At 36.4% G+C, this 27,280-nt stretch overlaps 1 protein-coding gene across 1 annotated transcript in view; it reads right to left on the minus strand.

Annotated features, from left to right (window-relative positions):
• cpne5b (copine Vb) overlaps positions 1-27,280 on the minus strand; it is a 105,734-nt gene that overhangs the window by 26,750 nt on the left and 51,704 nt on the right. The window contains exons 7-13 of the mRNA XM_056735150.1: positions 23,504-23,567; positions 12,587-12,690; positions 11,241-11,345; positions 5,801-5,842; positions 5,402-5,477; positions 3,334-3,387; positions 668-729 (exon numbers count right to left, since the gene is read on the minus strand). Coding sequence (XP_056591128.1) covers positions 668-729; positions 3,334-3,387; positions 5,402-5,477; positions 5,801-5,842; positions 11,241-11,345; positions 12,587-12,690; positions 23,504-23,567 — 507 coding nt within the window. The remainder of the gene's footprint in view (positions 1-667; positions 730-3,333; positions 3,388-5,401; positions 5,478-5,800; positions 5,843-11,240; positions 11,346-12,586; positions 12,691-23,503; positions 23,568-27,280) is intronic.

The following is a 27,280-nucleotide window of genomic DNA, read 5'->3' on the forward strand; positions in this document are numbered from 1 at the left end:
TATTTATATGTTACTAATCCTCTGATGATAGAGTCCAGACATCAGAAAAGTATCGGTTTATACACTAGTTTTATATTTTAAAATAGAGAAAAATTGTCATATGGATGTCAAAAAGGGAGAGACTAAGTAGGATTTCTGTGAAATGTGCAAATTGTGCAAACCAGATGGAAAAATACCCAACAAATTGAGAAGGGATGCCTTTTCACACAAAAACATTAAAATGTTATTTTATTAAAATGTTCATGTGTCCATTGATCAGGAATATGGACCGTTGTGGATGTGACAATTGAGTTATGGATGTGACAAAACTATGCTTTAATAACAAAAAATGCTTTTCAAACTTAAAGAGAGACTGGGTATGAGTATTTAAACCATCAAATATTGACATCTGACCTATCAGTATGTAAAAACTTTAGTAAAAATGTTTTTTCATCTTAAGCTTGACATTTGCATGAAATTGGCCTTTAAATTTCCGAACCCCCACAAACATCACTCTACGGTCCTCCATCCAGACCATCATTCGGATGATTCCATAAAGCCCTCTTTACAATCTTTCTTTTTATGCATTTTTATTGCATTTTTATTGCAAACTACCGAATATGAAATTACTGTGATAAAAGAGATGGACATGCACGTCACCTGTGAGAGCGATTTTCTCTCTACTCACCCTCCTTTGATGTAATCGAGGAAAGTCGACTCAGATTCCACGGAAAATGAGAGCAGTGTCACCTGCGTGAAAAACAGATCGAAAGAGACAACTGATTTACTGCAACACAAAAGTATGAGCACATTCTTTATTGCACATGTCACGTGATGCTGGAAGTCGACAATTCTGTTATGTCAGTAATTGTCTTAATATAAGTCTCCGTTGCTGGTGGTACTGATGAGGCAGTGAAGGATGGGAGCGCTGGACCCTCGGGGAGGCGATGTTTTCAGCCTGATCTTGTAATACGGTGCAATAAAGCAAGGTTTGGCACAGACATCAATCAAAGCGGGATGTTGATATCACTTTATCGCTGTTGCACTACAAATTCCTGCATTCATATTCTCTTCCCACCCACTTACGCGCCTACAGTATACAAACCCAGAGAACATTTTTATTGCTCAGATGTTACTCTTTCATTGCTAAGGAGAATTAATGGAGTTTATGGTTATGTTTAATTTTAAATCAACAACGTTGTCTCTCGCGCTTCTCATAAAATAGGCTGATTGTTAACGCGCTGCAGGATAAGGTCATTAGAGAAATACTTTTGATAGCGGACATCAGTACAAAGCTGAGTTTTGAGACATTCCCTTACAAAATATGCTGTAAGTTTACCTTAAGTATAATTTAGGTATATTCATTTTATTTTTATATTTGAAAGTATAGTTGGGTGAAGAATATTTTTACACTTTCTAGAAAATTCAGTATACTAATATTAATGTAGTAGTATGCATGTAAGTGTACTAGCTCGATAACACTTTGGACTAAATTGCCACCCATTTCACTTCGTACTGCAAGTATACTGAAGGTGAATTTAATAAACTCATAGTTTACGAGTTTAATAGCATATCTTTTAGTTTATGAACACTTTAAGTACACTTTGACGTATACTCTCAGTATACTACTAGTTCTACTAGAACTACTAATTTATTCAATATGTCACCCAAAAAACGATCCCTGTTGACTTTCCACAATACGAATGAGAATGTCTATGGTCAAGTCAATGGGGCTCATTTGGGATGAACCAAAAAGTAGATTTGAAGTAGGAGATCAGCTTTAGGTTCACACAGGTTTTATTTCTTAGACTCCACTAAAAGTGTTGTTTTACGTATATTTCAGACTAAAAGTGTACTTTCTTGCTTTTAGATTAAAGTTGTGTTCACATATGGCTTGTTTGGTTCGATTAAAACTAACTCTGGTGTGTTTGCTCTATTATTGTGGTTTATTTTAGGAAATGTGAAGGCTGCCATCCAAACCCTGGTGCGCACCAAACAAGCGGATCGAGACCTCTAAAAAGTTCTCGGTCCACTTCGAAAAGAACTTTGTTACAGTATGGTTCGATTAAAATGTGAACACAACATGGACCAGAGGCATCTAAACGAACGAAAAACAGGAAGAGGTAACAAGACGTGAACCTGAAAATCAAGTGATTTAGTAATGTAAAAAATTGTGTTTAGTAGATCTGTGTTTTTGTGTTTAACAAGGAATTCATGGCGCTGTTTGGACCGCTTTAAACACTTCACGAGGTCTTCGCAAGTGTAGGCTTGGTAAAATTTAAAATCATTGAAACCAAATAAATACTGACTTAAAAATGATTGGAAAAACTTAACTCAATGATAAATTTAAACGTTGGCTCAAAATTAAACGGAAGTAGGTTTAAAGCAGTACAATTATAATAATAAACAAAAACTAATATAAAACTAAAATAAAAATTAATTAATCATATATAGCAACATTAAAAATCAACCATAAATTATAAAATGACCAAAACATACACCAAAATTGCTAAAACTTTAACTAAAATGAACACAAAAACTAATCATCTAAAAATAACAGCGAATTTGAAATATTAATAAAACCAAACAAAACTAAAATCAAAACTGTAATGACTCTGCCCATCACACAGCATTGTTTTGGATGTCCAATAAGTCCAGAAACAAAATATACAACATACAAGCTGTCCAGTCACGTTGGGACATTATTCTCATGCTCTTGGGTTCGGTATCTTTAGGTTCGCTGCTAAATTGCCAGTGTAAACGCTAACCAAACCAGGACTGAGTCGTTCTTTTTTTTGTCCGAACCGAAACGACCAAGAGAATCAAACTACACATTTGGACACAAATAGCACTTTATTTTTGTAGGGATGGTTGAGCTGAAACTGTACAGCAGACCAACATATTCAAATCTAGTTTCTCTGTAGGAATTTCTGCGATGCAAAAGACTATTGGAATGTTCGCAGCTGCGCTACTTCTGGTTAACGTTTGCGCCTTGGCTGGGTTATTTTCCCAATTTAAACGTCAAGCTCTGTTATTTCTTGATTACAATGAGCACGAGGGCTTAAACACAAGGTTTATAAAGACCTGTCAAAGGAAACCAGTGTGTCCGAGCAGCTACAAAGAATAGCTCTCTCTTGTGTTTTTAGCACATGTTTTAATTAGCAAGTGTATAAGAGGAGATACTCATCACTGCAGGAAGACAGCTGAAAGCCACTGTGCATGTCTTCGCTTTACCCATCACATAATTAAACACAGGAAACAAGTGTAATTAAAGCTTCTGCATGCATGCGAGCGCATTCTCAGATACACGCTCACATCTGTAAAGCATGTTTACAAAGCTTATCTTCCACTCACCGTGCCTGAATTGACGTATTTCTTCTTCTTCATCTTCTTCTTCGGATTCACCACCTAAAAAACAGGCGAGGAAAGCCCCAGAAAATTGTATCACAATGTCCAAATAAACATGATTGTTATATTTAATGTGCTTGCCCTTTGCTTTTCTCTGCCCCAACACATGTCGGGCGATACATTGCTTCAAGTGACATTTTTCACACTGCACATGAGTCTGGTTTGGTTTTTAACTTTGATCTTTATTCGATGTGTGTACAGTAGTTGGTATAGTAATAATATGAGCATCCTCACAATGCTAGGAGACTTACTCATATAGCGGCTGTCAGAGTGAAATGGGCGGACAGGAAACTCTGAATTTTGCCTCGGCTCACGTCTATCATGACTCGATCCAACTCGATGGATGAGAGAACATAAGCCAAGCAGACACGTCATGCACTCATGCGTATATTGCGTCCAAAACCACTGACTCTCATTCACTACTCACAATGAAGTGAATGTCACACAGTTCACTAGGAGGCATTCTGACAGCTACATTCTGACAGTTCAGATTTTATCAGATTTTAATCCCCTATATCAGATTTTAATACTGAATGGATGTGGTTTGTGTTGTTTAGTGATTTGGCATGCATTTGAATTTTTGCCGTCACAGTCTATTACATCCTAATGCATATAGCTCGGGTCCCTTCTTGAATCCATTTCATCATCCGCCAGGCAAAAATAATAAATTGGTCAGAAAACGAATCTGTCTCACACGATTGAAAGTATCACTCATGCACGGTGTGGTAACAGATATGCATTTAATATTCAGGATCCGAGGTTACTGTTTAAATGTATAACCCAGTGTATGAGAAGGTAAAATGGATGTTTGCCTAAGCAAACCATTCGGATGGGAGCTGGGTAGAGAGATGCGGTCAAGATCATTGGCTCTATGATACAGAACAACAGTGGGAGAGTATCCGCACGAGGAAGAGAAAGACAGATAATGATGCTTAGATCAACTCAAATGAAAGTGGACCCATTCAGATGACCCCGTAATTCTACAGGGTGAAGTACAGAAGAAAGAGACAGCAGACCCCTGGTCGCCCCCATTCATCTCCAAACACAAAGCAATCAATGACTCAAATAGACCCTTGCTGCTGAGATGGATGCAGGGATCTGGAGATGAAAGAGTTTGAGAAAACATTCAGTGTGGTCTCAAGACCAACCACCCCAGGTTGTAAAAGAGTAAGAATGTATAAGATGTAAATGTCAGAGCTGTTTAAAGTATTTTAAAGGTCATGTACTGTAATAAAACGTTTATTACACTGTAATTACACTATTTCCGACAAACACTAAGAACTCAACTGCATGTTTTTTCCGGAAACATCTTCAAACTAAATTTCATCCAAGGTCACTTAACAGGCTTGGTGTTTTTGAAGCATCTACTACCGTATCCTTCCATAGAGACAAAATGAATGTATCATCAGCCCTGAACGCACAGCTCCCAACAAACATCATTGTGCTACGCTACATCTGCTAATTTGTTGGTGAACATCAACACGTTCATAATAGGAGCCGAAGGAAAATCAGTGTAAATATTCGCATTCCTACAAATGCTCTTAAAGTAATCCCTATTTGCATGTCCAACTTTACTGTCAAGACAATTTCTTTGTGAGAAAACAAAGAGATGTTTGTATACCAATAACACTGCATGGGGATTGGAGCGAATGTTGGCAGCAAGATTACAGACTTGTAATAAGCAATAAAAAGAATCTTAAAGAAACAATAGAATCTTTAATACAAAGAGGATTTTTAAGGCATCTGAATGATAAATCACTTTTATGTTGAACGAAAACACTGAAGGTGGAAAAGATTGTGCATCGTGGTTCATGTTTTAGCAGAAAAACAAAATATGGCATATGTCACATAGTGCCTTTTTGTTCAATTTGGAGCTTGGAAGCCTTTGCTACTCTTTACTTACATTATGTTTAAAAGCAGGCAGGAGATTCTGTAAAATAACTTCATATGTGAGTTAAGGAGAGAATTTTTTACCGCAGTGAGGATACAGGAAAAACATGTAGCATTATCTCACCTCGTATATATTGAACTGGCTCTGACCTCGGGCAAGTTCTCTGTAGCTGGTGGTGAATTCACCGATGAAATCGTGGCTAAAAGATGAGAAGATTCACAGGTGAGACAATACCTTCTTCATTTTTTTATATTAAAATGACAATCTGTCCAAAAATGAGAAGTCTGTCATCATTTACTCACCCTCAAGTTGTTCCAAAAGAATAAATATCTTTGTTCTGATGAACACAGTGAAAGATTCTTGGAAGAATGCTTGAAACCAAACAGTTCCTGGACCCCACTGACTACTATATATACAGATTTGGAACAACTGGGGGGTGAGTAAATGATGACAGATTTTTTATTTTGGGGGAACTGTCCCTTCCACATTTAGACAAATCATTTAAAGAACCGGTTGTCTTACCTGCCATCACGGTCCCAATCGTACACTTCCACTTTGATTGTTCTGCAAAAGAGCAACAAAGAAACGGGGTGTGTTTGACTAACCATTTTAGTATTTAGCATTTTGAAACACAGTAACTTTGACTCAATAAATCAAATTGGTTTAACTTTTATTGAACGTTGTTTTTTGTTGATTCAGAGGAATTTCTTCAGCTATTTGTTTAAAACATTGAAGCTTGTTCGACTGGCTTTGATTGGTCTCTTGCTGCTAGCGGTTTAATTGAGTCATCAGTCACAATTAAAACAGAAGCAGTGCCGGTCGGTGAGCGCGTCCTGTGGCAGGTGTTTGCTCAACGGCTTAAAACAACAAAATTGAGGGAAAAATGCTTGCTACTGCCCATATTAATGAGGATGAAGCGCACGCTCCTGAAGCTAACTCATTAGCACAACTTGTGTTTGTGCACTGAGACGCATTTCAGAAAGCTATGCAGTTCTGCTAGCACAAATGTGTTCGTGTATCCACCCATCTAGAACTCCCACACAAATCATTACAGCAATTTATGAGAAAAAGTCAATAATTCTTATGACAGCCAGAGTGTTTCCAGAATAAAAGTACAATAAATGTTCTGGAGTGCCCGCATTGGTATTGCTGAGCTGTCTTCGTGTTGACTAATGGAGAAGCTAAACACTGGGCTAAGTTATCCCATGATACCATTCATTTGTGCAGTAAGATGTTGAAACCATTTCACTGAATCAGCAAAACAAACCCTTTTTTAAATGCAAATAATAAAGTGTGATAAAACAATTCACAATTTTGCATTGTTGCAGAGGAGCTTTGAATGTATTTTAATAGAGAACGCGGTGACAGGCAGTTATGTGTATAATACACAAATTAAAAGTGCAAATTCTTTCAATAAGATCTACATTGTTTTACAACCCTATGTTTTTTTGTTGTCGTTTGTTTGTTTGTTTTGTGTTTCTTTTCTATCTCTTTTGTTTAGGTCTGTCAGTGGTGTGTCCAGCAGGTGATTGGCTCCTGGCAGATGATCGGTATTGTGTCCTGATTGGTGCAGCCCAACCCAACAAGGTTATTAAAGGCGTGTCATCATTTCCTTCAGAGAGAGATCTTGGCGGTTTGAGAAAGCTTTGCATGTGTTGTTTGCAACTGTTGATTTCGGGTTAAGATTTGAGAAAAGGGTTTGTGCTTGACCTGTTATTCTGACACTGAGTTTGGATTGCCCTGGTAAAGTAACACATAACTTTGTAAATACAATTATTTATATCTCAGCCAATAGACACCAACCCAAAACTAGAGCTGAAAGGGACACAGAGAGACAAGAGAGCGAGAAACAATACAATGTACCCAAAACATACACGGAACGTAACATTGTTGTTCAAACTTCAATATTGGGAAAGTCTTCAATATCTCTTTATTGTAAACACTTTGCTGAACTCTGTTTGGGTTTTCTGCTTTTGAATTTCTTGTTTTCCGTAGTCTTACATGTTACTTTCTGTACAATTGATCAAACTAACTGAAACAATGTTCTATATATTTATAAGGACTGTTATCTTTTCTGTGTATAAATTGTTTCTCTAAATATAAATTAGCAATATTAAGGATGTACAATATTTATCTGTAACATTACAATCATTTTATTAATTAAAAAGATGGGTTTAGCTTAGAAAACCCGACTCATTATTTCCTATGAGTCATTTTATAATAAGGGGTACATGTCATGTCCATGGACTCTACTATCAGTTTTACTGATTTGGCATTTATACGTCAGGCAATGGTCACTTTTATATTCAGGGATATTTTGAATTATTTTAATACAAAAATCCAACAAATGCCCATCTTTAATCATGCAAAAAGGGTATATTCTATACCAGAATTTGCAGTTTTTGTGCTGTCAGGTCAATATGAGATTCTGCTCTTCAGATTAACTCTGTATACATGTCTCTTTATATATTTCTTATAATCGTTTGTCCAAAATAATCATCAAGTTATGAGAAAGGTGTTTAAAAAATATTTTAATCATGCATATAAATCCCCCATTCTGTGTATTAAAGTGAAATCATTTTCAACCGTGTTACTCCCTATTAAACCCACTATAAATCGCCGATGGTTTATTAGACAGTCACATTTCCAACTTCACTCGATGTTATTTCGTTTTCGTTTGGAGGGAAATTTGATGACAGTGTGGTAAGTCATAACTTCTCTTTAATAATTTATCCATATTATTGTCTGCACATATAGTAGATTAATTGACCGTCAACTGTGTTATACTTATAAATATGTAGAGAAATAATATGAAAACATCAAGGTCAGGTACTTGGCTGACCTTAAATGTGTCCCTAAATATAGAATTACTCATGTAAGGAAATGTTTTATGATATATATTTGCATTTTCAACACAAATTTAACCCCCTGTCCAATTCACCTATACTGAATGGGAAGCAACTCCTTTAAAATTTTGTAAAAGTAAGAAGTAAGAAACTTTAATTCCCCACAAAATCCCCACAGCTCAACTTACAAATCATTTTCATAAGCGTATAATTGTGAATTGGGTTATGGTAAGAAAACATTTTGGTGTACTTTCTCAATAACATTTTTTGGGGTTGTTTAATTGGGCCTTTTTAAAAGGTAGCCTTGTTAATAAATGCTTTTAAAATATCATCACTATGTGAGTGCCTGGACGTTGAATCTTTTTTCATTTACTAGGAAAAATCCACTATTTCTGGACTCTTATCCCTTCTGGGGCACACACAGTTATTCCAAAAAACTATTTGAGTACCAAATGTGCTCTCTAAATGGTTTCCTTTTCTCAAAAATACTAAAGGATACAGTACAATGAGCATAAGCGCAGCATTGTTACAGCAAAACCTGACCCATTTGTCAACGCTTTGAAGCCGGCACAAAAAGTGCTGGTTGTTTCTAGAACTTTCTTTCACCAACACACACTCCTAGGCAAAAAGTTCAGATAACCTCACCAGTTAAAATGCACACCCTTCTACAAAATATCACACAATCTCCTGTAGTTGAGGAAGTAAGGCATCATTCCGCACTCTCTTCACGGGATTGTAGGCGGTTGCGTCTTCTGACGTTCGTTATCTTCAAAGAATTGAGTCAGAACCTCTCCGTGCGTCTATCACCTGTGTGTCATGTTCTTTGACGGTAAGAGAGTGCATCTGCCGCAACGGATCCCTAGGCATCTGTCTATCAAACCTCACAACAGAAGAGAAGAAAATAGATTGCGCTCTGAGCCCAAACAGCGAGGAGATGCAGGCTGGAGATTCAATCCAGGGCTGTTTTTTTATTCCCATGCACTGACCTCAAACCAGACTGTTGATTTTGAGTTTCTGCTTGCTGCGGGCGCTAACATTTGAGGGCGTGAAAAACCAGTTGTGTGGGATTGGAAATCCACGGCAAATGTCAACATCGCCGTTTATTGCAAAACTGTTGCAGACTCTTGGTGAAATATTCATATATTTCGACTTCTGCTCTTCAAGTCTGCATGGCAGCCGGCGTATGACGGAGAAAGATTTCAAGCGAAAATCTGAATCCTCTTGCAATTTCGAAACTTTTGCCGTACGTTTTACTAAGATAAAACAAAGCATGTTGCTTCCCTGCAGTTTATTCTTAGTCTAAAAGAAGTACATCTGTGATTCATTTCATTAGTCACACATATTAATAGAGATGAAAATAAAGCCACAGCGATGCTTGGGGGAGTGTTGCCTATCTTTCCTCTTTAGTCTTGGAATGAAATGGATGCACGCTGACATCTATTTTAATGGCCTCGGGAGCTGTAATTTGTCACCCTCTTAATAAAAGACACGGGCGATGAATTAAGGGTGTTCTCTTTGGAAACTTTGACATGAGGTATTGCCCTGATCTCTTTGTATAAAGTCCACATCCACCTGCAGTGCTATCACAGCTTATAACATTCAATCAGAATGTATCCTGTATATACCCAAACTATCCTGTTATTTAGTCCCTGCTGATGCCTCGTGATGCATCTGGTCTATCAAAAGTATTGCCCCATTTGACAGGCAGAGTAGGAGGAGCCAGAAAAGAGAATAAGAAGAGCTTACAGCATTTGAATGTTTATAAGCACAATGGTCTGTCTAAAGGTATGGAGTTTCAGAATGCTATTCTAGTTTAAAAGTCAAATTTGTCACTTGTGAAAAACGAATGGGTTGCTTAAACCAACAGAACAATGTTTGACTGAGCTATATGCACAGAGCCGTATGCATTCCTTATTCATATCTATACATTAAACAGCACACCGCCTCTTTAAGAATCCGCCCTAGAATACAAGACAAAAATAGGGTAAATTGCAGATGTAGTCCACGTCTCTTGAATGCAGGCACCATGAAATGTTGTCAAAGGCTTCATGCTTCTTGATTTTGCATGGCATGCACCGCATCTCTGTAGCGTATTGCAGCGTGGTGCCTGTCATGAAAGATTAACCCTGGAGATCAGCCGGAGCGCACATAGGCAGGACTATTCCAAGAATAAAAAAATGTTGAAACGCGGTTCTGGTTCCCCAAGCTGACTGGTAACGACAGGGAGGCGAATCATGCTATCAGATGTGAGAGGGGATGGGCAGATCACACATACAGTCCCCTACAAAATTGAAAACGTTTACATGCACCTTCCTAATGCGGTTAGAATGAGATATTGGCAATATTGCCTTCAAACTTGATTTAAACTTGACCCATGTTTCCGTCTAAATAATGTGATTAACCTAGGAAGAATAATCGTAGTGGCGCATCCCGATTTTAATCGATGTAAAAAGGCACGTAAACACGTTAAATGCATCTCTTTGATTCTGATCAAAGTGCGTATGTGTTTGTATCTCGCGCCTTGAGCGAAAATTCATAGAGAACATGACATTTTGATATAAGTTTACTGTATTATTTTATACATTTACTTGCAGAAAATGAAAACAGGTCAAGTAACTCAAATACTGCAAAAAAATTACTTTATGCAATGCAAGTAGTGTTTCTACATTAGAAAGGTTAAAATATTTTTTTATGTTATTACCAGGATTTTTATCAGTTTTCATGTGTTTTCTTTCAGGCTGTCCGTCTATTGTATTGCTGTTATATGACTTTATGTCACATCTTAGGGTTGATTTTATCGAAATTTAACAGCCAGTTGACCTGAATGGAAACAATACATCTAGAAATACAGAGTAAATTAAATTCAGAATGGTCTTCCACGGCTGTACACGTAGAAGACATTCAAGTATCTAAATAATTAGAGGAAGAGAATGAAAAACGGTTTTAATTTCACATTAAAAAAAACTAAGTTTTAAAATCTGGGCCAACATCCCTGGGACATACCTAGACGTGCCTATATGTACAAATACACCCATATAGAAATAATGTGTTCAGAGCCCTAAAGCGGTTTAATTTAAGAATGACAGGTGGTACAGTATGTGCGTGGTATGTGTTACCTGTCAAAGTCGCCGTTGCAGAGAGCTCTGACTGGGATGGTAAATGGCTGCCAAACAGGGTTTAATGTGTTCTTCACCACTTCTGTCTTATGGCAGATTGTAAACCTTCACGTTGAGAGAAGAAAGACACACAGGGAAGACGTGAAGATGAGACACAACTCAGATCAGACACAACTGACTTCAGCCACCTGTTCCGCTCATCACATGACTGTCAAACTGACTGACAACTCATATGGACTGTACATTCAAAGCGCTCTTTTATTATCTGCCTGGTTAGTTAAGTATAAGATAGTTTATTACTAAACTGTCAGTAATTTTTTAAAATCACATTGGCTTTCTATTTATATGCCACTGTTATATGCTGTACAGTACAGAACTCTCTCGACTTTGTCCTGAGTTGTAAAAACTTTTAAAACAAAATAAACCCACAGCGTTTCGCCCACGGAGGAGCAAAAGTCTACAGATCTTTCGAAGTTTAAAATTGCATTTAAGCTTAATTATCTCACTACAAACAGTAACATCCTTCCCTTTTACAAACACAAATTATTTAACGTCTGCTAATGAGCGCCTTCATCGGAGCCTGAGAGCATCATTAAAGCACTCCAAACCTGTTTTTAAGCAACATCTGACTCATCCGAAGCCTATACAGAGACTTTTCAGCTGCTGAGTATTTTTACTCTCGAAAATGGAAAAAAGTACATCACAGCTCTTGAGAGCATGAATCCATGGTCACTTAAGTAAAGAAGCTTTCATGGGGTATTCTGGGTAATACCAAGATAAAAGGTATTTTTCCGTTCCTCTGGACACACACACAGAACCATAAGTTTCCTTCTCATGAAGAGCCAATCGGAGCACAGCAATTGATAACGCTTATGGAAAACAGATTATGACTAAAAGAAAAACAATGTGATTTTGTATTTACGTGAAAATCTAAGTGATTTAATTATCACTGCAATTTTTTTGCTATTTATGGCTTGTTTTCCGGTAGCTACAAAGGCATTAAAATTCTAAAAACATCTTATGTCAAATAGTATCTTGATTTAAGTCAGGTTTAGTGAGTTTATGTTTAAACAAAAAAAAGATTTTAGAGAAACAAAAAACTGAATTAAGTACTTACGTTTTCTTACCATATTCTCATACTTTTTTCTTGTTTTAACCATCCACTCAATAAACTCAGATTTTTTAGCAAACAACCTAATATGTTTTGCTTTCCAAGTAAATATATCTAAATAAATAAAAAAGATATTTGTACTGGAAAACAAGACAAAAAAATAGAAAACAATCATGTTTCGCGGTGAACGCAATACTATATTTCACATTATTTACATAAGACACGAGACACTTACGTGCCGTCTTCATTACTCCTGTAGAAGACCATGAATGGATCGGATTTCCCGAAAAAGTCCTTTTTGTCCAGTTTATTGGCACAAAACTGCATTGTCGCACTGTCCTACAAAGAAACAACAAAAAGTCATGAATCTTTTTTGGGGGGATGAACACAAAAACTGCAATGCATGGAGCATTTTAATAACAATGCAGAGAGAGAACAGATCCAAACACTTTCATCTAATTCGTTGGGGAAAACAGGAGGCTCATTAAAACTAGATCTTGTAGATACAAAACCGCAAAAAAAAAGAAAACAAGTAATGAAGTCTGCACAAAGACTCGAGGATTAGATTTCTGTTCAGAGCAGCAGCTGAAAAAAGCCGATGTAGGAAAATGTCAAGAATCAATCTGAACCTCAAAGGTTATATCTTTGAGATAACTTTGAATGAGAGTGCTGGCCTGAGATCAGCTCCTGCAAAACTGTCATGATGGGTATACGAAGCAATTGTAGATCAGACGTTTCATGCTGTATGTGATTGTCATTTTGGACATGAATCAGATTCACTCCTGTACATTCAGTTTGGAAAATGTGCTAAATTCACCCATGCAGGATTTTAGATTTTTATTATGTAATGACTTTTTTTATTAGATTTGAACGCTATGTAAGTTATACAGTGCATTGCAAAGATATTTATAATGGTTAGTCATGTAGACACTGGCTGGAAATATAAGGGCTGTTATTTAGACTCAGTACAAGCCGCTGGTGCAACAGTTCAGTTTCTAAATGCTCCTGTGAGTACAACAAGCTCCAGATATAAATTTCTGTTCTCCTCATCACAGTGGTGTTGCAAGTTGTGCCCCAGAGGTGTGGCAATGCAGTTTGATGTGTTACTCACTGACAGTCACATGCTTGCACGCTTTAAATGCTCATGCATTTCTAGAAGAGACAGCTGAAAGTCATTGCAACCATGAAATGCAGAAAAGGTGAACAAACATAACATAAAGGTTCCTAACAGGTTCTTTGATGCACTGTATTTTTTGTATATGACAACACATACTGTACGTTTCCTCAGGAGAGAGCTTCTCTTCTCTTTCATTACACCAATTGTCGCATCATCATTGTAAGCAACCAATGGCCCCTTTAATTGATTCTGTCTGTATTTCAGCCAATCACATGCAGTTTAAGAACAGTTCACCCAAAACTGAAAACTCATCAAACCTGTATGACTTTCTTTCTTCTGCAGAACACAAAAGAAGACATTAAGAAGAATGTACAATGGAGGTACCATGCATTGGTTTTTTGTCCATAAAAATGAATTTTCGTTTTTGGATAAACCACTCCTTTAAGTTTCCCTTCCATTTAAATAACACACTAAAGCCTCTTGGTTTGACAGCATCTGTGAGCTTCTCTGTTCTACCTGTGATGATTGACACTCTGCAAATGAAGACATTTCAGTTCTCTTATACTCTCCGGCTATCCGTTCGAAGTGCTCCCTGGAAATCAATTGTTCCTTCCCTTGGTAAAAATATTCCCTGTACTCTTCCTCTGCCAAAATATTAATGTTTTTTCCTTGTCTTCATAGTGTCGATTTAAGAGCACAATTTGTCATTGTTTCTTACATATGCCAGTTTTATGAAACATTGTGACTAGAGGGCGGATTAGCATCAAATGTTTGCAAAGGCGAAGAAGAGACCTACACCACATTATGTGAGCTTCATGCACACTCACAAATGAGACAAATAACTAAAGAACTCCTGGACGCCCACAGCGAGTGGACTCAAGAGAGATAGCGGTCAATAAGGCAATACAGCAAAGATCAAGAAAGCACAACAAACAAACATTTTTTTTACTGCTTTCAAACAGTTCGAACAGTAAAAACAGTGAAATTATTCAGTGGGAATACGTGTGGATGGGGTTTTTATATTACCCAGCAGGATTTGATTGGATGTTATATGAAGTAATGTCATGGGTTACAATTATTGTTCTTATTCTGTGGTTTTATCCATAGGAAAGTAATTTCAGGGGTGCAGGAAGTTATTGCATTTTGATAAAGGATTAAAAAGACAAACATCCTTTATTCTTCAGAAAAATGTGTGCTGATAAATAAGCTGCAATAAGACCAGGAATTTCCCAATAAGACTGAATTGAATGTGTGTAGAGGTTTTTGCATAAATCCTTCTCAGATTGTTCTCCTGAGAATTAAATCCCAGCTCGTTTAAATCAGAAAAAAAATTGTTAGAATTTTAATCATTTTGCGTGCATAATATAAACGGAGTGTCTATTTACACTGAGTACAAATAGGCCGGCTTTTTTGCAGAGACTATTTGTACTAGCTCCGCCCACCAATATGTGAGTGGAATGGAGAAAGTGTTAGAACGAAATCATTATAAATAGCGACCCAATTGGTATAAGGTGTAAAGTTTGTATAGGTTGGCATTTGAGACCAGAGTTCTTATCCATCTCTCACTGAAAGCGCTCTTTTACCTCATTCTATCACATAACTGATCATAAAGACATTTGTTAATGGATTTAAGACAAAAAAGTAAATTTAGGTTTATGGTAAGGTTAGGGGTAGCTGTAGGGCATTAATATCTCAAAAAGTTACCATCATTTTAATACCATTTCATAAATATTAAGATTTACACTGTTATTATTGCATAATGTTTCATGCACAACAATACTGAGGTACAAATATAATGTTATCTGCCACTATTTATAAGTAGCCCAACAATAACATCTTACTACTATTTAATTAAAAGAAAATACAGTTATTTTCAGTTAGTGTAGATAGCATATTTACTTGGCGTAAACAGAACCTATACTGCTATTTTCACTAAATGCAAAGAGCCGCTGCCTAATTTAAAATATCAAATTTATAAGTGATTACAACTCAATTTTATCATCTACAACTAACTTAAATTTTAAACTATAAAAATATGTTTTTTGTGTAAACAAATTTTTGTTGTTGATATGTTAAAAGATGATAAATTAAAATCAAACACACTCCATGCAAACCCCATTAAGTCGCTGTGCAATAACTTCTGAGCAACAACAATTCCTTCTGCTTCTGTAGACAGTCAACATGTTTAAAAAGTGTTCGACAAAAATCCTAATCAAGTTCTTTAAAGTACAGTTGTGATTACATCATCTGAAATGGCCGGACTCACGCATGTCTAATCTAACCCCACATGTTCATGGGTCCTGTTATCTGTAGAGCTCTGGTGTCCATAGATATCTCTCTTAGTAAACACACTTTGCTGTTGAAGTCCTGCGGCCCTCTGAATTCTGATGACATGCTAATACACTTCTACTGCTGATGAATACGCTTTTACATTTATTATACCTAAAAATGCTATGCACTGCTGTTAAATCTTATTTTCCGCCATATCAACAAATTCAGAGCTTGGAAAGACTGACATTTCCTCGTGTGCTTTGAACTATCATCTAAAGTCAACCATTTTGGTAACTGTACCCCCACCTAATTCAACCAGAGGTTAAGATGTGGTGTGGCATGGCAGATGAGAGCTATCTAGTCCTCTTTTATACCCTCCCGGTGGCGAATGACGCCCTGGTGACTTCTCGTGACAGCTTTGTAGCAGGGTTATCTGCCATGCAGCTTTCTAGAGATCATCCCTGACACCAGTTTAAATGAGGTGGTTGAATATCCGCCCGAGGTGTGCATTCTCTAATTGGACACACTTTACGAGAACCGCATATGGGTGGAAGGTTCAAGATGTGCAAGGATTAAAATGCGAATGTTACCCACACACAACACCACAGCTGCAAAATTATGCAGCTCAATCTCTAGAATTCCCTAAAGCCTCATAAACACACATGTTCCTAGATATTAACGCTGTAAAGGAAACAAGAGCCAGACATTTCATCTCTCCCTCACTATGTGAAACTACATTCCTGGATATTTTTGGTTTACATTTACATTTTGGATTAAGGCTACAATCTTTAACTTTTAACTCTATATCGCTATCTCTGTTTTAGATGTTTAAAATTGAGCTGCGTGAGCGGTTATTTTAAAGGGGTGAAAACGACTGATACGAATGTACTTAGTTGATAACCAAACCACAACTGAGGGAAATTGTCCTACAGTGATGACAAAAAGATCATGTGAGGCAATACAGCATCTGGAGAGCATCAGCTTTCACGGGATGTAAAACACCCTCTGGTTTCAGTGTCAGAAATTCAATGAACCAACATTGGGAAGTAAAATCTCTAAAATAGAGGTCATAGTAGCTAAAACACAAACAAAGGATAAAATAAGCACTGAAACACAAAAAAAAACTAATTTAAGACTGAGACACCAACTCCTTAAAGTATGGGTAAAACTTAGAATCATTCATAAGCAAGTGATATAATTGAATTCAACTATCATATGTCAGCAGATGGCTTTGAAGGGTCAGTCAGATAATAAGGTTATCTACTTATATGTCAAACTAGATCTTCAACCTATTATTTGCAGATTCTCAATAGAGACCATCACCATATGCTTACGCTTAAAAGAGGCAGATCAATATCATCAGTGTCCAATCAATTTCTCTATTTAACATCTTGTGTGGTAGCATATCATAATCTGTGATACTTCATATTGATAAATATTGACAAATAAATGCCAAATGTGTTGTTAAATTTTCCATCTACCGCTCTTCAGCGACTCACATTAACAGATGGTACAGATGTGTAGGGGGACGGATGCTGTTATCCTGTTGGCACAGCCTCAACGTTACAGTGGAACACATCTCATTTAGCTTGCTTCAAATCAGTTTTTTTTACTTGTTTGTTCTTGATAATGATTCTACAAAACCTATAGGGGAATTAGCAAAAGAGTCATTAGCAGGAAACAGAATTTAAGATTGATTTTCCCAAGCTTACTCATACTGTGCTGATCAATCATTACAGGAACTTTTTCTCACGGTTGCTACGGTACATCACACAAGAAACAATGCTGAGTGTGTCCTTGCTTCTCAGGAGCAGTGTCTCAGTTACATACTCAACTAAAAAAGGTCAGTTTGGGAGTGAAATGATAGTAGTGCAGAGTTTGTCATGATTCTGTCTTCCTTGTCATGAGTTTTCTAGTTCTGTGGACAGAGTCGCGTCAGTAACATGTCGTTGGTGCTTCTTGTGTTCTGTGTGGAGACACGTGGCCTTTGTTATGACTTTGCGCCATGTGTCCTCCGGTTGCGTCTTTTAGCCACGCCCCGCCCCGTTATTTCCCCGTTTATCTCACCCTTACTGTTGATTCCCGTCACCTGCCCGTCACCTGCCCTATGTTATAATACTTTGATAGTTTCCACTACTTAAAGCTCTCTTGTTTTTTGTCCCGTGCTGGTTCGTTTTGTTAGTTATCTTCCCCAATCACCTTGTTTGTCAATTTCCTGCCCAGTCCCTGAAAATAAGCCTTGTTCCTTTCAGTTTTTGGTTCTTGTTTTTCCTCCTTGCAGGGAAGTGTTTGTTTTGCTGTTAAATGCTACCTTTGGTTCCTTGTTTATTTTCCAGTTTGCCCCCTCGTGGGTTTTTGTTTTAATTTTAGTTTTAAATAATATTTTAAATTAGCTTTTATTTTTAGCTTTTAATTTTTATGTTAATTTTAGTTAAATATTTAGCAACTTTGTTATATGCTTTTGATATTTCATTACTTATTTGTTTATTTTTTATGTTGCTATATAAGATTCATCAGTTTTGGTTTTGTTTATTATAATTTTAGTGCTTTAAACTTATTTCAGTTAATTACTGAGGCTACATTTCGTTACATTTTTGTTAGTTTCGTTTTTTTTAGGCCAATATATCATTTTATTTCAATAAAAAAAACTTTCAAGCTTTTAATTATAGAAAACTAAAATATTCTTGGTGCAATAATGATAGTTAAAAATGCAGCGCAAAAGTAACTCTGATTTCAGATATTTGTGTGGTCTTGACAACTTTTCCACCATGTACTAAAATAAATATTCAAACAATAATTAAAATCCCAACACTCTAATAATATAATTTGAAGTGAGTGCAGTATGTCATTTTAGTGCTACTATTGACACCAAACTGAACTCCAAAATTCTGTTAACCAAAAAATGTCCTAACACTCTAACTGCTTTCTTTCCTCCGCCCCCTCTCGTCTACTGTTAGCGCTTGCCTTACATATTAATTTTATATTGAATATATTTTTACAACATGTTTTCAAAATGGCTGGTAAAACTATTTTACACCAAAGAACTGTGAAAGATTTACAACTATCCCTATAGATGCACACCTTTGTTCAATGCGATGACAGTTTCCACTGAATCCAGGACATATTGATTGGGCCCAACCCTTTTTAAAATATACAAAACTACTTTAGTTTTTCACGTTTGGTTTCTTTTTCGACTGGAACATCAGCTAACACTTTACAATAAGATGCTATTAGTTAACTGGTAAATGCATTAGCTAGCTAACAATGAACAATTTAGTTTTTTACCATTTATTAATCCTTGTTAATGTGTATACTATAAAGCAATAAAGTGAATTTTTCATTGTGCTTTAACTAATGTTAATGTTTATTTTAATAGTGTATTTGTAAATGCTGAAATTAACATGAAATTAATGCTGTAGAAGTATATTGTTCATTGTTAGTTTATGTTAGCCAAACCATAAACTAATTGTGAAAAAATAGCACCTTATTGTAAAGTGTTACTGAACATCCTTAAACAAGATTAACTTAATATGAGATTTATTTTATTTACTTGAAAAGCGAAATGATTCTATGTCTTGGTTTTTGTGATGTTTATGCTTAAGAAATGTTTGCTTGATGCAGTTTGCCAGTGGGTTAATACAAATAATCCAATTCAAAAGGTGAAACAAGATTATTTTTCTTATCCCATTGGCAAACAGCTTTTTCTTGTTTTAAGCAAAAACATCACAAATGTTTTAAGGCCTTAATGATTTCTCAAGTGAATATATCTGTTTTCCAAGACAATTATCTAAACCTCAGTAAACCAAGACCAAAAACTTCCAATCCACTTCTCAACTAAAAAATGATAAAATGATAAAAATACACGGTTTTACCTTCTGTACAAAGTACATTACAACAGGAGCAGAAAAACAATTTCAACATTGAAATAATAAGACACTTCAACGTAACCGTTGCACTTTGAGGTCTAAACCCAGGGGGCAAAGATGGGTTTTAGTTACAACAAGACCTTGCTGAAATGTAGCCCTCTTATCAATTTTACGTTTTCAGAGGGCTTGTAAACATTAAAAGCTTCATTTTAATACCACCTTACACTTTTTCTTTAATGAGGAAGGAAGGACCTGAAATGGATTAGGTTTTGAAAGGCTCTTGACTTAGAGCCCACAGGAGAGATCTAGGCTGGAGGCATGACAACAAGAGTCCACCCTGTCGTGATAATGTTACCTTGAGCGCAAACGAAAGCTTTGGTGTGTAAAATACGGGCAGCGGTGCAAAAAGAACTACAAATGAACCCTTCCATTGATCCAGAGAGGGACAGCGATAGAAAATCCTTTTGAAATTGTAATGAAGGTGCTTCACAGAACACAGTCGGGTCACCGTCCTAACAAGAGAGCAGTGTGCGTGATGCAGAACGCACACAAATGCTTCACAATGAACTCTCATATTGCTCATATCGCAAGACACTTACTCCTCCAATGGTTCTATTGTAATGAAGGTGAAATACGCTCTTTCGTATTGACAATATGCCATGCTCTGCAAAATCACACTGTGAATTGATCTCTGTAAAAGAAGACATTCTTCAGTGGCCCGATGTAGGATTATGTTTTGGTTGTTTAGTTTAAAGGTTATAATCAGGGAACTGAAAGGGCATGGACAGATATACAGCCATGAAAACAATGAAAATAAATTATTTAATTTACTATTTATAAGTAGGTCCTCCATAGGTCTTCAGGTAAAATGATTCGCATTGTTTCATTTTGTGAACTACAACCAATGTTTCTCCCAAATGTCAAATTAAAATGAAAATGAACATTTTCAGAAAATGAAAACTGGAGAAACAGGTCAAAGTAACAAAATTTGCTCTGTAATTCTTTCAGACCTCAGATACTGCTAAGAACACAAGTTCACCTAATTCTTATCACAGTTTTCATGTGTCTTGTCGTGTTGTATTTCACATTGCTGTTTGATGACTTTATGTTACCCCGAGGTTGAAATTCAAAAGACACCGGACAGAAATAGTCACAATACATCTGGAAATGACGATAAAATGAACATTTAGAATGGTTATTTCAGTTATTTGGAATGGTTAATGCTTACATTATTTTTCCCGCAGGACTTGCACTAGGCTAAAAAGATTCTGAGCAGTTATGCACAGCACAGTGAGATATGCAATTTGAATAACTGGAAGAATGTAATAATCAAGGGCGTCAATTTGGGTAGAGACGGTATGGACGTGTCGATACCAATAATCAAGGAACTCTAAATTTCGACCAAATTAATCTATATTTTTACATAACACTTATTACTTATTTTATTCAACATTTATTTCTCCAGTAATCTTTTAATTGAAATTAAAAAAATATTTTACAACCACGTTAAGAAAAAGTAGCGCAGTTTGTGGTACCCAAATGGTTAAGTTTCGCTTTCTGCAATGAGTCACGCCTCTGTAGTTCACGTCGCTTATAGGGTTGGCTTTGCCTTTCTTGAGTCCAGACCTCTCTAACCCATGTCGCTTTATGAATGGTTTTGCCTTCTCTCACTAATATGTGACATAGGCTGCACCAAAGCTGAACTCAACTCACTTTTATTGTCAAATCACCACGTGTGGCGAGTGAAAGTCTAGGACGCGTAATCCATACAAAGTAGAATGCAGTTGGACAGACAATTCTATGACTTTACAGACTTAAGTGACAGTATGTAGTGCAGACAAACAGTGCAAAGTATAAATAGACAGACTGTGCAAAAAAGACAATATACATTATACACGTATGGACACTATATACACATGATATGCACATTAGACATTGAAGATACACATTAAATATGCAGGTTTACACATGAACGTGTATGTATAATGGATCTATCATATAGTGCACAGAGTACAAATATAGGTATGTAAGTTTGGTAATGGATGGTTATTCCATTATGTGCAAAGCATGATGCATTATAGTCCATGATACTGTAGTGCATGGTAAAAAAAAATGTCAGCTTGTGGAGTGTTTCAACAAGCTATATGTCAACAAGTCGTGATGAGCATGATTATGCAGGTTACCAAGTAGGAAAACATTCTTACCATGAGTTTATTGACAAAAATACGGGACAAGTTGCGTCACATAATGATTCAGGAACAGTGTCAGTGTCACGTAAACGTTAGTTTGTGTCTGTGCTTATTTATATCTACGAGGTTAACAACATATAGTTGAATATCATGACACTCGTTTCGTATGCATTTATTTGCTAAAATGCTTATTTTTAATAAGCATTTTTCCAAATTATGATCCAAATTATGTTTCTGTCTATCTGTTAGTGACTCGTTTTTCTGTGTGAGGGTTATGTTTTGGGCAGTATAAAATGTATATCATGAACTTCATATTAATATAAAACAAACCAAAGTAAGCCACTTAAACTTTTTTTAATTGCTTTTGTTTATGGCATTTGTAATGATTATAGAAAGCTATAGATATCTAAGCCATAAATGTGCTATTTTGTCAGGTCAGGTGACAGAAACAGTCCAGTCATGTTGTGGAGAGGCCGGGTCACAGGTGAGGTCAAATAATGACATAGTAGTATGTTAGTTGTGAAATTCGGTACAGTGACAAATGTTAGGTTGACAATCAATCTACAGTTTTAAAAACTATAAAAACTAATTAAACTATTATAAGCATTGTTCAATTATTATATTGTTTAAATAAGTCAAGTAAACGGCTCTAAACTTTAGTGACAATGTGGCTCTGCAGACCAATTGCATATCCCTACCAGTCAAAATCAAACTTACGCCCTTGGTAATTATGAATAAATAAATATAATGAGGAAACAATTTGTCAATAAAGCAGTCAATTAAAACAAAACTGCATGAACACATATTCATCAGTGACTATTTAAAGAAGTTAAAGTTTATTTTAAAGACCTTCACAGACAAGAGCTTTAATGTGACAAACTCTTTTTAATCACAGGTCAGAGAAAAAATGCTGGCATCTGTTTTAAACACGTTTTGCCTTTTCTAAAGCGTCCGTGCAACGGTGTTTCATGCATTCTGACTTCTTTACAATATTAAACGTGCTGTCTTCTCATGCTTAACATACGTATTACGTAGTATTTCTGTGCTCGATACACTCCCCCAGTGATTGTACAGGTTAAGGAAAGTTTTTTTTGAACATATAAAACTGTTTTGCAAAAACTTTTCCAAGTCCCTTATTGGACATTTCTGCCAGAAAAGCACAAGACACGACCGCAGGAGAACAGGAGAAGGAGCATGCGCAGACGTCACTTTCATTTGTGTGCAGGAGAGAGAGAGAGAGAGAGAGAGAGAGAGAGAGCATACGTTTGGGAAGTTCTGGTGTTTGTTTGTTCACTGCATTTGGGTGATGACTGTTATATAAACTGTGGATATAACGCTGGATTTGGAGATCGTTTGAAACTTATATATAGAGCCGTCCCAGCACTTAAAGATGCCGGACATACGGTGAGTGAAACTGATGTCTGTGTTTTGTTGACAATGGGTGCCCACGTGCTTTGGTTCAGCCTACCCCTCCCCCCCGCACGCGCCGTTTGTTTTTGTTAAAAAAAGGGAAAAGCTGTCTCTATATTTATAAATGTGATCAAACTAAATACTCTTCGAAGATACAAAGTATGCAATACTACTCTATAGGTATTCAAGATTAATATGAGATTGGCAGAAACCCTGTTTGTTACGCCCGCTTTAACCTTTTCAGAATGAGATAAAACACATTAGCAGTACTTCTCGAGATACACTTTAGACAGACTCACCCTGCAGTTCCCAAGTTCCTCAGCAGTTAAGATGATAGTACCGCAGCTCTTCCCAGCTATTCCCCTAAAAACAGAAATGAGATGAAATCACACAATTGTCGTTTATATTTACACTATATTAATTCATTTGCAGATCCAATCATTTTGCATTTGTTTATTTTGGTCTTCATAGCAAAACACATCTAAACCATAATATGTGTAGGCTGAAGCCTTGCCTTAAAGGACTAGACTGTGATTTATAGCGGCCATTAGCGGTGAGTTTGAGAATTGCAACCAATCTCTCAGTTCTCCGCTGACCCCTTCCTTTTTGAAACACGATGGTGGACACCACAGTACAAAAAAAGATGTCGTCGGGTGAGACAGCGCGTCTTTTCATGTTGACGCAGGGAAGAGATCATGCGGGCATTAGAAAGACTGTAGAAAGAGCGATTACATGAATTACATGAAATTAAAGGTCTGTGGATTTTAAGTTTAAATAGAAGGATAAAAGTCAGGCTAGGACCCGCGCTAATTTTATATAGACTTTTCAGCAGACACATGTTAGGACCCGCGGTACTAAGGCTTTTAGTGGAGATACTCATAGATATCTATGGAGATACTTTCCAGCAGAGAGACGTTGGAGAGAAAGACCGTCTAAAAATCACCCCCGAGGAGGTTGCTTTGATTCGGATCGGTATGTGAGTAACATTGGTTTGTTTGTAGAGCCAAGATATGTTGTTGTTATAATATAGCTGTGTAACGGAGCAGTTTTGAGTGTCATTGTTTATCTGGAACCAGTGTGCTGCTTATTCTCATGTTGCCTTCGCATATTTTATTCATTTGCATTTTTATTTGCATGGTCTGAGCTATGATAAAGCTAAGCATTGAATGCTTGCATTGCACAGCACGTTTGAGGGCAGAGCTAGCTAACAGTTAATAGCAACGCTGTAAAGGTGTTTGATCTGAAATCAAGATAGCATTTAGGATTAAGTTAGTAGACGTTTTTCCCACCTTTGTAAAGTCAGGTAGAGGCAGGGTAGAGGGAGAGGAAGTGGAAACTCGTTCTGTATAGCTGTTTGTCCGTTTAGGGCTACTGTAAAAACGTGGCGGAGAATTCAATGTATTTAGGCCGCTCTGGATGAAGATATAAATAGTTTGTTCTAAGGTAATACAAACATAATGGTTCATTACGTAAGGTCTATATACACCTCTAAAGAAATAGTTTTGTATATTATATTGCCTCCCAATAGATTCTGCTAAAAATCCCACATTGCTCATTTAAAAAAATCAAGGCTTTTTAAAGAGATATAGCCCATGTAAAGGGACAGATCACCAAAAATAAATAAATTAAATCATGATGTTCAAGACATAGGTTTGGTATTTTGGTTCAAGAAGATATTTTGAGAAATGTGTTTGTTTTGTGTCCACACATTGGAAGTCAAGTGGTCAGATTTTAACATTCTTTAAAATATCTTCTTTGGTACGACGGCGTTTTAGTGCCATGTTAAAAATAAAGAAAATCCAAGATTTTGAGAATAAAGTCTAAATGTTAGAGAATAAAGTAGGAGCAGTACGAGAATTAAGTCTAAATGTTATGAGAATTAAGTCGAAATGTTCTGAGAATAAACTCGATTTTGATTTTATTCTCGTAACATTCCGACTTTATTCTCGTAACATTTCAACTTTGTTCTCGTAACATTTCGACTTTATTCTCGTAACATTTCAACTTTATTCTCGTAACATTTTGACTTTATTCTCGAAAAACATTTCGACTTTATTCTCGTAACATTTCAACTTTATTCTCGTAACATTTCAACTTTATTCTCGTAACATTTTGACTTTATTCTCGAAAAACATTTCGACTTTATTCTCGTAACATTTCGACTTTATTTTCGTAACATTTTGACTTTATTCTCGAAACATTTTTACTTTATTCTCGAAACATTTCGACTTTATTCTCGTAACATTTTGACTTTATTCTCGAAACATTTTTACTTTATTCTCGAAACATTTCGACTTTATTCTCGTAACATTTTGACTTTATTCTCGAAACATTTTTACTTTATTCTTGAAACATTTCGACTTTATTCTCGTAACATTTCGACATTATTCTCGTGACATTCCGACTTTATTCTCGTTACATTTCGACTTTATTCTCGTAACATTTCTACTTTATTCTCAAAACATTTCAACTTTTTTCTCATAATCTTGGATTTTTTTTATTTTAACGTGGCACTACAACGCCGTTGTATCTTTGGTGTTTCTGCAGAAGAAAGAAAGTGAATGAGTGATGCAAGAATTTTCCTTGTAGTTAGATCATTTTTGCCAACACAGCTTGTACTTCTGGTGTACTTGTATTTACAGGCAGAAATTATATTTATAGCCTAAAATACATCAACCCTGAAAAGAAGGTTGTTTAATCTGTCTTTCATCAAATGAAGCTCTATCACAATAGATGCACATCCACTTGAGGCCACTTCAATTAGGAAATCAAAAACACTTCCTGAAGGGCCTTAACTGAATCTCATTAGCATTGCTGTTGTCCACATGGTTAAATTCTCCTGTAGGATTCATCATTTGCAATAGAGACAGATGTAGGCAATCTGTGTTCGCTCATTGGACATGTGTTCACTATTGAAAAGCATTTTGTTGACTTCTTTTTCTAGCTGTGAACCATAATGGCTCAACATGAGTACTGTCGACAAACATCCCGCACACTGGGACTGGATTGTTGTACAACAAAGTTCTGTTCTCACCAGATGGACAGTCTGCTTTTGTCTCGAGGGCTGGGACTTATGCCATGAGAGGAAGACAAAACAATCTACCACAACATCCGTCTCTACTCATGAAATGGACATCACAGTGCTGTAGGCGATCACTTATATTACAACTTTTTGTTTCGGCTGAAATTGGCACTATTTATTGGCACACTTCCTTCAATTGTTCATGTTATATTTTATTAATCTATGAGTTATGTATTATTCATTAATATTATTTAATGTGTTTTAAAACAATCAAAAAGCGGTGTAGAAAATCAATCCCTCTAATACTGCAATGTGCATATCTGAGAGCAAGATTTGTTTGGCAATATCTCCAGAATTTTAATATCATTCCATCAAAAAAATGTGCAAACTGAATTGCATTTTATTATCCTTTTAAAGTGCAGGCTGCATGAGGTGAGAAAATGCCATTTCATCTCTTCTGTTTGGACAGGGGTCCCACAGGTGCTTGCTCAAACTCAAGTGTTTGTTAATTGGTTCATTACTCAGTCTTAATCCTCCCACTGGAACAGCAAGAGTCTCCGTTTATGCTGTTGTATGATTTCAAAAGAACAGGAAAATATGTCTTGATGACAACATCCAGTAAAGTAACCTTAAGGCGGGGTAACCGATTTCCGAATTACGCTTAAGACAACTCGGGCCGAGTACCAAAACAACCTTGTAGCAAATCAGCAGTAAGGTGCAAAGTGCACAGGACGGACTTTAACCGAGCCGAGATCTGACGAAAGGCAAAGATGTGGGTAGGGGTTTGTTTGTTTTGGTTTTGGACCAACAACGGAAATCGAACACACTGCCTTTAATATTGTAGCTCCAACCTGTTCTGTTGAATATTCATAACCATTATACTAAGTGGCTAATTCGTATGATTTCGTACAATGTAAATTAAAAAAAAATTATACTGAAGCCCCTCCCCTTAGCTCACCCCTAAACCTATCATCATTGTCGAGCAGGCAAATCGTATTAAAATATACAAATAAGTACAAATTCATATGAATTAGACACCTCGTAACACAGTCAC

Source organism: Triplophysa dalaica, chromosome 21 (genome assembly GCF_015846415.1).
Source record: "Triplophysa dalaica isolate WHDGS20190420 chromosome 21, ASM1584641v1, whole genome shotgun sequence".
Taxonomy (NCBI): Eukaryota; Metazoa; Chordata; class Actinopteri; order Cypriniformes; family Nemacheilidae; genus Triplophysa; species Triplophysa dalaica.